General features: G+C 35.7%; 3 protein-coding genes across 4 annotated transcripts; 2 read left to right on the forward strand and 1 right to left on the reverse strand.

The window, feature by feature from the left end:
* Positions 1–725: 725 nt before the first annotated feature.
* LOC106296852 lies at positions 726–1,567 on the forward strand. Its single transcript, XM_013733084.1, has one exon. The coding sequence runs from the start codon at positions 833–835 to the stop codon at positions 1,544–1,546; it is 714 nt and encodes a 237-aa protein (XP_013588538.1). The 5' UTR covers positions 726–832; the 3' UTR covers positions 1,547–1,567.
* A 168-nt stretch (positions 1,568–1,735) lies between these two features.
* Positions 1,736–4,862, reverse strand: LOC106296851. 2 transcript variants are annotated; one of them, XM_013733083.1, is made up of 6 exons: positions 4,728–4,862; positions 4,300–4,613; positions 4,155–4,216; positions 2,650–4,056; positions 2,447–2,576; positions 1,736–2,355 (listed from the first exon to the last, which is right to left on the reverse strand). In XM_013733083.1, the coding sequence occupies exons 2-6, from the start codon at positions 4,466–4,468 to the stop codon at positions 1,760–1,762; spliced, it is 2,364 nt and encodes a 787-aa protein (XP_013588537.1). In that variant the 5' UTR covers positions 4,469–4,613; positions 4,728–4,862; the 3' UTR covers positions 1,736–1,759. The 2 variants fall into 2 exon arrangements, with proteins under 2 accessions (XP_013588537.1, XP_013588536.1); XM_013733082.1 differs by having other exon boundaries at positions 4,300–4,862.
* Positions 4,863–9,525: 4,663 nt separating this feature from the next.
* Positions 9,526–10,356, forward strand: LOC106298023 (PHD finger protein 3-like). The gene has a single exon (XM_013734129.1). The coding sequence runs from the start codon at positions 9,583–9,585 to the stop codon at positions 10,354–10,356; it is 774 nt and encodes a 257-aa protein (XP_013589583.1). The 5' UTR covers positions 9,526–9,582.
* Positions 10,357–10,652: the final 296 nt, after the last annotated feature.

The following is a 10,652-nucleotide window of genomic DNA, read 5'->3' on the forward strand; positions in this document are numbered from 1 at the left end:
CACAATGAAAATTTTGTTATCAGTAATTTAAATTTTTTTCTATAAAAGATATAAATGATCAAAAAAACTATATGAGTAGAAATCATCATTTAATAGACATTAATATTAAAAATATACTAAAATATATTATCTATGTTAGTATCATTTAAATTTAATAACATATCCTATCAAATATAAAAAAAATATATATTTTTTGGATTAATAAAATTGATTTATATGTTCGTACCAATTTAATTATATATTTAATAGTTATTGATTTTTAATTATTTAATATATATTTATTATTTCATAATATGTAAAAATATTTAATACATAAAATAATTTATATATATAATGTTGATTCCGCGCAAGGCGCGAATCTTAACCTAGTTGTCATATATTTTTGCTCTTCTGTTTCACCTATATTTTATTCATGTCTTAGTAAAATAGACAACACCTCTTAACCCCGTTTCCACTAGCTCTTTATGGCTCTTTGTCTCTATTTATTTTTTGGTCAAATGCTCTTTGTCTTTATACTAATCTTAAACAATGTCTCTACTCCAGTCGACATAAGCCAAACCAGAACCAAAGGAGGCTCTCATCATAATTATATAATAACTCTTGCTTTATTTGATACAAGATCATTTGGGCCCCACGCAAAAATAAGACCGTTACACAAGTTAAAAAAAAAGGAAAGGGTAAAAGCGTCCATACAATAAAAATGTTCAAAGGAGGCTCTCTTCTCTCTCAATCAGACCGTTACGAACGAAACACAAAAGAAACAAAACAATCTTTGTGAGGAAGAAGACACCGTGCAAAAAAAAAAAAATCGAGATTTTGATCACGTCAGTAAATGGAGGATACGATTTCAAACCCAAGCATGATGGAACCTCTGTTATTTCCCGTTGACGATCCAATGTCTCTCCTACTTTCTCATTACTCCGATAACAACAACAATCTCTGCGGGTTCGTGAGAGGTCCCAGATACGGAGAATACGCAAGCCTACGAGAATCGAAGCTTCGATTGAAGCGAGAGTACGAGACGATACTAAAGGAAGAAGAAGAGAGGTTCTTCGGCGGAGAGAAGAACAAGAAGCGGAATCAAACGAGGTTTGGTTTCACAAGAGAAGATGAAATTAAGGTTTCGCCGGAGAAGAAGACGAGATTTGGGTTTAAATACAACCCTAATCCGCGGAGACTGTCTTCGTCCTCGTCGTGTTCGTTGGCTCAGTCTGTTCCTGACTTCTCCGCCATGATCCGTAAGGAAAATCGCCGGCCGGCTAACGCGAATCTGCTCCCGCGGAGGACGGATCTCACTCCGCCGCCGTCTAAGGGCAGGAACGGCGCCGTTTTCGGATCGGTTTCTTCCGCTAGAGGAAGCATGAGTGCAGGAGAGAAGACCAAAGGGAAGATGGGGATGATGCGTAAGAGTTACGCTACCGTCGAAGGTTTGAAGAAAGTATCAATGGCTGCTGCTTCTGGCATTAATGGCGGCGGCGGTGGAGGAGGGAGGAAATCAATCGGCGGTGGTGGTCGGACTATTCTAGGTTACAGACAAATCTACTGATCACTCTTTGTCACACAACTTTGATTGTGTTTTCTTCTACCATTTGATTCTTTTTAGGGTTTTTGGTTGATAAAGATTTTTTTTTCCCCTTGATTTTGGTATGTGTGTGATAGAACTTAGAAAGCTAGCAAACAAGATCCATCGATCATATGATTCATATTGTTGAATTACACAAATGCTTATTTTGACAAAACGTTACTTGGTTTGGTTGTTCTAAAAGAGATCCATTGCTAACTCTCCGACCAAACACTTAAGGATCTCATAAGCAATCTCTGATCCAACTCCTAACGTATGGGTTTCAAGCTTCATCCAGTTCTCCATCTCAATTTCGATGACTTCATCCGTATCAATCCGGGCCAGTGCTGCCCACTTCGGAACTTCCTCAAGAACACCACGAATCAGCAAGGAAGCATCAGCACTCGATGAAGGCTTTAATCCGCAGGAAGTGTTTCTTTCTTCCAAGTGTTCGATCATGGCATCGACAAGGAACCCTCCGGTTACTCCAGTGAGATTCACAAGGTTATCAGAACGAGCGGCGTATATCATGAGTTCGTCGAAGAGTTCTGGTCCGATGAGGTAGTTGTCTTGTGTAGTAGAAGTAGTACCAACTGAAAGTTCGGTGTGGATTATGACTTCTCTTGCGTTGGTGAATCTCTGCTGTGTTGATATGAGACCAGTGTTGCTTAAACACCTCAGGACGTTAGAGACATGGCTGATAAGACTGGTGATCGCTTGATAATTACCACTGCTTTCAAGAACGTCCCAATCGGGTTCTACAGGGTCTAGAGGCAGCCTCATCTGTCCTGGAACTATATATCATAACGCCAGTTTTCAGGTTTTAGATACAAGAAGTGATGTATTTTTCAGAAATTAGGTAATGGTTTGAATAATCTTGCGCACCTGAGTTAGTGTCAAAGCTATTTGAAAAGCAACTCTCGTTAGAGAAAGATGCATCCAGTACAGAGCCAGGGCTAGTGTAATCACTGTTTGCATTTCCAATAGCACTCCACATCTCTGTTTTGCCTTTCCTCTGCAAGAATCAAGAAATCAAGAATGAATAGAAAATGAGAAAAATACTAAAATGTGTAAACCTTTAAGCATACCCGATAAGCTGTTTCTGCATACGGCTGCTGGTGTGCTATTGAAGATAGCAACTCATGGAGAATCAAAGATGCTTGTTTATTGGGAAATTCACTTCCTATTATGGCTTCATCTTCTTCTTGTGAAGCAAACTCTTTAAGCTTTTGCTGAATCAAACCCACAGTACCAGCATCAAGTGTTGTTCTTGGGTTACTTTCACCCATCTGACTTGGAACACCTTTGGTTTCTCTACAGCGTTGGCTATAGTTTCTATGAGGGGAACCATTACTACAAGTGCTTTCACCATCTAATGGACTCATAGAGCTACTTCCTTGTACTTGACCACTTACACAAGCTAACCTTCTCTTCCTTCCTGGAGTGCTTAACCCTGATCTATTAGAAGATTCCTCGACTCTAGTGTAAGATTTTCTCTGTACATTCAAATCAGAGTTCTCAAATCTAGCCTTGGAGTGATGATGATTCCTGCTAATTGAAGCTCTACTCATGGCAACAAAGTCCTTCTCTTTACAGTTGATTGCATTTACAGGTGACGAAGAACAACCTCTTTTGCTCTGAAAGGTGTGAGATTGAGCTACCAAAGGAAACCTTGCAGGATGTGGAGCCTTCTTCTCCATTGGATCTGTGAAGTCTCTACCTTTACCAGAGGCTACAGAAATAGATGGTTCTTGATTTCTCCAAAACACATTTCTTTTACTCCTTTCAAAAGGCGTTGGTTTAGCAACACACGCCATGTTGTTTCCAATCTCTTCTTCAGCTACGTGACTAGAACCGTGAACATCAACAAAGCTACCACAAGCTTTGCAAGAAGCAACACTATTGCTGCTATTATAACCATGTTGAAACTCGGGTGAAACAACTGGCTCTTTCCCAACATTATTGAGCCTTCTAACGCCTGACGAACCTGGATACACAATAGCGTGTTTCGCATTTCTCTTTCCCGGTTCCAGAATCCTAGCAGCAGCATCGATCAACCTAGAGTTGCGTCTATTATGAAGCCTGGGGCTTCTAACAGGAGGAGAAGCCAGTTTCTGATGCTGATGATGGCTATTGTACTTTCGGGTCAAAACGTTCTTAATCTGCAATGCTTCTGATCCAAACTTCTTCACCATAACACCACGCCTATCACACACACCTGCTGTTGTTCTCTGCATCTTCTGTGGCCTTGACTTATCAATACCATTATCTTCTTCTTCTTCTTCTTCTTCCTCACCAAACAAACCACACTTGTTGTTGTCCTGAATCTGATGTGATGGTTTCTTCTTCTTCTTCTTCCCTTTGTCTCTGTGGTTAGATGGTATTGAGTCAAGCCCCATTAAACGTGCTACCAAACTAGGAGGTCTCATATCATGCTTCTTAAGCTCCATAACTTCACCTCGATTAGGGAAACCTCCTCTGTTCTCATCATCAATCTTCATAAAAGGGACACAAGTAAAACAACTTTAGATTGTTGCTACTCTATTCAAACTATATAAGCTTTATAAAAAAAATAAGAGAGGAAAGTATTCACCAGATTAAGCTTAGATTTGAGCATTTTCTCGTCCCTACCAAACCTCTTTGAACCTTGTTTCCCTGACAAAAAAATGCAACAAAACACTCTTTCATTCTCAGACATAACCGTAGATAAACTGAAATATAGAGAGACGAAGACTAACCAGGGAGAAGTGATTTGCGAGAAAAGAGCTTCCTTTTAGCAAGACGTCGGTTCCAATCAAAGAGCTGGAAGAAAACACCGACGCAACCGCCTAACCTATTTGGCCGTTTCTCTGTTATGGCCGAGCACGTCGCCGTTTTATCCACCGTCTCCGTTAACTCTCCCGTCATTTCAAACGGAACCTTAACAACCGACAAAAGCTCAGAGAGATAGAAAACAGAGATAACAATGTCTTCTTTAGAGACAAATCGCTTCAGATTCCATAACTTGTAGTCACCAGAGAAGAAACAAAACTACTTTCTTTCAGTTCTGATTCTGTAAAAATAAAATAAAAAGAAAGAGTGTACGAGCTTTTGTGAAACTTTGGAGCTAGTGAAGAAGAATCTCAATCTCTTTTAAGAGAAGCAGAGAAGATGAGTGCGTACATACATTAGCATTAGTTTTGCGAGGATAGGGAAAGAAAGTAGACAGTTGGAACTGAGCAAAACGACAATTGTACAGTGGAACAAATAAAAAAAGTCACTCTGATTATTAGAGCTTAAGCAAAGAAGAAAGTGAGCTTAAAAGAAGATGATAGAGTGTGAGTGAGACTCAACAGGTAATATTCGCAGTTTGGAGTTTAAAAAAGCTGAAAGGAGACAAATAGCAAAACGATAGTGACCCACCAAGTGACTGGAAGAGAGATGAGAGAGCTTAAAAGTTTTTTTGAGTGTTTTTTCTTACTGTGAGATTCTTCCTGATCTGTCACTGGCGGTGAAAGGGGCTCGAGAGAGATTGTTTACAGCTTTTCTTTTTTATTTTACTCGCAGAAGAAGAAGAGAAGAGTGAGCATGCGTACAAAAGGGTAAGTAGCTGATACAAGTAGACTTGGTGAAAACTTAGACTGCAGAACATAAAAAAGAGAGTAAATTTCATAAAAAATACTTCAACTAAATTTGTTAATTTTTTTAAATATTTAAAAATTTTACTATTATATTTAATATTTTAACCAACTATTTTGTTTATTTTAATACACAAAATTTTAAAATTATGTTCATTTTATTATTGGAACTGTATCTATTTTAATCAAAAAAAATATTTGTATATTAAAATAAATGCAGTTTGGTATTAAACATAAACAAAATAATTAGTTAATGTATTTGTGTAGATAGCAAAAAAATGAGTATTAAAAAGCTTAACAAGATTTTATTGTTTTTGTGAGAATCGAAGAAGGCCCTGTTCGTTTGTCAGTCGCTAGCGGCAGCGGCTAATATCTTGTTTGTTTATCTATCGCTGTACGAGCGATCAAACGCAGCGGCTAATCGCTAGCGGCAGCGACAAAGATTTTCAATCGCTATTTTTTTCCAGCGTTTGTTTTATTATTTTAATAATAAACCCATTAAATGACAATTTTACCCTTGGTTTTTTAATGAAACTACTAATGAACCTAAACCTAAACCTAATATTTTCTATATTTCTCTTGTTGCCGTTAAGCTGTAACGATTCTCAATCCTCCACTTTGATTCTCTCTCGTGGCCAAGCTTGTTGGGTTTCTCAGTACTCCACTTCGATTCTCTCTCGCGGCCAAGGAGCTTCGTGCCGCGGCCAAGCTTGTCGGTTTTGCTCTTATGTTTGTGCTAGTGTTGAGTTTCTGTGAATGAATACATAACGCATTGTTTTTGATGTTTATTGTTGCTCCTTCTTGTATCCTTTCTAGGTTTTAGGAGGAATCACTCTTAAACAAGGATGTCAAAATTGACTAATGACGTAAGTTTTTTTTTGTTAATTATTCTTTGGCTGAATTTGTGCTGCTTGGTTTGGTTGGTTTTTGATTTCATGGCTGAATTTGTCCTGCTTGGTTTGACTAAGTGGATGAAGCTTGTTGTTGCAACCATGGCACTACATAATTTCATACGTGATTCACATCGAGAGGATTTTGATTTTGTTCATTGGGAGAGAATATAAGAATATCATGCTCATGGTGATAATGTTGACGGTGATACTTCTCATGGTGATGGTGATGATGATGAAGATGAATCACCTGATGATAGTAGTGATGATCATGCTCATGATGGATATACTCCTTATGAACCAACAGGTAATAGAGCTATGGAAGGTGTACGTGACTACATTACAAATGAGATGGGTAGAGGAGGTCGTTTGCCATACTAGAAAATCTTTTGTAATGCTTTATTTAAGTTTTATATTTACTTTAGACTTTGTCTTTATGAAACTATAATATTTCATTTGAGGTTGCATTTATATTTTTGTGTCATTTATAAGTTTAAAGTAATTTTATTTAACGTTCAGTCATAGAGATAGCATAACAAACAACTTAGCAGCAGATCAGTCGCTAGCGGCAGCGATTACTAGCCGAACAATCGAGCGACTATCGCTAGCGACTATCGCTATGTCAGCGATACTGAAACAAACAACAACAGCGATATTTAATCGCTGCAGCTAGTCGCTATCGCCAGCGACAGCCAAACGAACATGGCCGAACATGAAATTGTGGTTAAGGGTTCGAGGGTTCTGTTTCTCGTTCTTGACGAATTCAGTTTCATCCCTAGTCGCGTCGTCCGTTTCTCAGTTCCAACTCCCAACTCAAGCTTTGGTTTCTGTTCCTAATGGTACAACAATGCCTTTTTTCTGTTATCAATATTGCAAAGCAAAAAAATATATATATTGCAAAGCGAAAATAGAAATCCAACACTTTTTTTTTTGAAACTTTGATAATCAACACTAATTTTGGTATATAAATAAGAGTATCCCTCAATGTATTATATTTTAAAATGAATTTTAGTATTTTAGTGTAGTCTTTAAATAAAGAGATAATTTGAAAAATACCTTATTTGTGATTTGTAATTTGAAAAATACACTTGTTTTTTTTTTCTTTTTGAAAACTAGACTTTGTTACATGTAATAAGACGTTTTTATCCTTGTTTTAATTTGTAATTTTTTATAATCATACTATTAATTTATGAAGTATATAACTAAAAATTAAACTTGGAAAATATTATTATCTGTGTTTTTGTGGTAAATAAATGTTTTGAAATTAAAAAAAAAACTGTGTGTTGTTCATTCTTGGTATCTTTACGGCATTGAAAGATGAATGAGTTGAACCACACACATTTGCTAAGAACAGTGAAAAAAATATGTTAAGAAATTAAAACTGCTAGATTTATTACGTGCTCTAGATTTAGAAAGATCATAAAACATCATTTCTTCTCTAGAATCTAGTCAAAGAAGAAAAAAAATTGTAAATAACAAATTGTAGTAGAAAAAAAAATATATACATCAATGCACCATTTGCTTCTTATATTTTCTTCTATGGGTTCCATTTCTTTTGTTGTTGTATTTTATTTTTGAAAAATTGTTTTATTTTTCTAACCACATTTTTCTGCTTTAAATTAAAATAGTAAATTAAATGTTATATAATATAAACATTAAATTTGGTCAATTTAATCATTTCACTTATGAATAAGTGTAGTTTTCAAAGAAATAAAAAGATAGTGTAGTTTTCAAAATATGATCTCATGGAAAGGTTTTTCTCCAAATTTTCCCTTAAATATAACTTAGTTAGATAATTAAATTTAAATATTAAAAAGGAATTAAGGCAATTAAAAAACAAACGTTTTACAATTTCTCAAGAGTATAACTTCTCGGGATTCTCTTTTATATACAATTTTTCATTTTAAGTTTAAAATATTCTTTCAGAATATTCTACTACAGGTGTTCGTCTTTTTTTTTTGTAACACTATTCGAAGTGTACACTATAATCTGTATTTTGGGCTAAAGTATGGTCCAGTTTTTACTAACTTTTATCAACAACTATCCAAAGTTTCTGCCAGTTGGTGCTGCACTAATCAAGATTCAAGACTCAAGTGCTTCATAACTTTTATTTTTATATATACTAGTTTTCATTTTCTATGAAAAATGTAATGGAGTAATGTAATATATGAATCGATGTGCAAAAAGTTAGAAATTTTTACGTGTAGTACTAAGTCAGGATAATCAGAGTTGCGTCTTTTTCGGTGTCTGACGATTCTGAGATATGTCACGGACAAATAACCTATACACGCTAGCAATCTCTAGCACATCCCTACACTTCTATTCAAATACAGTACCAATTATTTTCTTCTAGTACACATACCTTCAATAAAAACATTTTTTTTTTAGTTATAAATTGATTTTTTTAGTAACAGAACCGTTGAAACTCCCAAGTCGAGACAATTTCTAAAGGAAAAAAAAAACGGTTTAAAATTTAGTCGAAATGAGAAAATAGTGAAACCATTCTTACTGAGCATTAGCAATTTATTGACTTATTATATTTATACAAGACATTTTTTTTTTTAGCTTAATTATTACTATGGTGAATTATCAAAATTAGATATACAAAACAAACAAAAATTAGATAAATTTGTGGATTATACTAATATTATTGTTTAATTTAACATATTTAGAATAATTTAAATTGATTTTAACTGATTTTAACCAACTAAAAACAATTTAAACTGATATGAATTGTATAAATTAGATTTTTAAAAAATGTTTCAGATATGACCGAATTACCATCTAAACAGATTTTTGGAACCACGATCATAACTCAATAACCAATTGCATTAATAATTTGGAAATTTTATTTCAGAAGGCTATTTTATTTACTAAATCAAATTTGTGAGGACAAAAGAATTTTACATGGATTTGGTGAGTAGATTTAGAACAAAATAGAAAAAACAAAGGAAAAGGAAAGTCCGTGAGACTTGGATACCAAGTAGATAAAAAGGGTAGATTAAAATATCCTATCAGGAGTTGATTTTAGATATCTCTCTTAATATAGAAGATCACACAGTCTTTAACGATTTTCCCAATTTCTCTTTATATAAACTGGTTTATTTAATCTCTAAACGGCCGCGTTATGTGATTAAACCAGATAAAATAGATCATAACCAAAAATCAACATTGAATTTGAAAATTGTATCTCAGAAGATTATATTAATTTAATAAAATTTTGAAAAGAAAAAAGATAGAGATAAATGTTGAAGAAAATGGAAAATCCTATTAACGGTTAGAAACAGAAACAAAAGAAAAGGAAAGTTTGAAGAGGCTTGAGTTCCAAGTAAATAAACGTGTGTTAGAGAAACAAAAGCAAATCTATCAGAGGATTTGGTTTACGATACTCTCTCTCTCTCTTTATATATGTAAACAAGTGAGATCACTTTCTAACAAACCAATCTCTTCTCTCTACATTCGTTGCTTACAAACCCTATTTTCTCACTCGCGCGAGAAAGAGAGAGAGAGAAGGATGGAGAAGCATGAGTTCTTAGAACTGTTTGAAGCTGCGACTAAAGCTGCAAAATCTGCTTCGAGAGGAGACGCTAAGAACTCTCCTGCGGTCTCTAGGTGCGTCGAAGCCATAAAGCGTTTGGGAGGAGCTCCGGAGTCGCTTGCTTACGAGATGGTCATCGATCGCAAATACCCTCAAATTGGAAAGAGCCACGGCCTTTTCACGGAGCACAAAAACACTAGAATCCAGTCCGAGGGAAAGATTCTTTACTCTCTTTGGCTCAGATATCTCTACGCTACGGGGAGGAAACATGGTTCACGACCTCGTGATCGGACGGTTGTGAAGAAGGAGAAGAAGCTTGTGGAGGAGGAGATGATTTCGAGGACGACGGGGGATTCAAACCGAGACAAAGTGCGTGAGATTCTTCACAAGTCCTTGTCTAAAGTGGCTGGTGAGATGAAGGGAGGAGTGGTTTCTTTCGATTCTTGGACTGTGGCTGCGTCCGTTGAATCTGCCATGTTTGAGAAACTAGGTTCTTTCGAAGGGACTCAAAAAGCAAAGTACAGATCCATTCTTTTCAACATGGGAGACAGCAGCAATCCAGACCTGAGAAGGAAAGTGCTAATCGGTGAGATCAGTGGAGAGAGGCTGGTGACGATGGAGAAAGAAGAGATGGCTAGCCACAAGATTCAGTTGCAAGTTCAAAACATCAAAGAGAAAGCCAGAGCTAGGGAAGAGAATCGAGTAAAGAGTATGATGATTTTTCAGTCAGACAGTATGATCATGACTTGAGCACAAAATATAGATTCTCAGTTTATTAAATTGTATATTAATTAGTCTCTTGTCTTAGTGTTGTCTCAATGTAAAAACACTTTAAAAGTTCTGCGTTGCCAAGTTTAATTTGCAACTCTTGTCTTGTTTCATTTGTTAAAAACAAAGTACATATATCTTCTCAGGTCTTATTACATGATTTGATTCAATGTTTTGTCTGCCAATCATATATACTAAGTTTCTGCTCTTATTTTCAGCCATTGCTGATGGATCTCGGATCCTCTCAGAACATAGAGTTAGGGTTTCTGTATTACGTG

Source organism: Brassica oleracea, chromosome C6 (assembly GCF_000695525.1).
Source record: "Brassica oleracea var. oleracea cultivar TO1000 chromosome C6, BOL, whole genome shotgun sequence".
In the NCBI taxonomy this organism is placed as follows: Eukaryota; Viridiplantae; Streptophyta; class Magnoliopsida; order Brassicales; family Brassicaceae; genus Brassica; species Brassica oleracea.

Coding starts and splice junctions, on each gene's coding strand:
- LOC106296852 (XM_013733084.1), top strand. CDS start 833: ATGGAGGATACGATTTCAAACCCAAGCATGATGGAACCTCTGTTATTT.
- LOC106296851 (XM_013733083.1), bottom strand. CDS start 4,468: ATGACGGGAGAGTTAACGGAGACGGTGGATAAAACGGCGACGTGCTCG. Junction 4,057..4,154: donor TCAAATCTAAGCTTAATCTG/GTGAATACTTTC, acceptor CCTTTTATGAAG/ATTGATGATGAGAACAGAGG. Junction 2,356..2,446: donor TAGCTTTGACACTAACTCAG/GTGCGCAAGATT, acceptor TATGATATATAG/TTCCAGGACAGATGAGGCTG.
- LOC106298023 (XM_013734129.1), top strand. CDS start 9,583: ATGGAGAAGCATGAGTTCTTAGAACTGTTTGAAGCTGCGACTAAAGCT.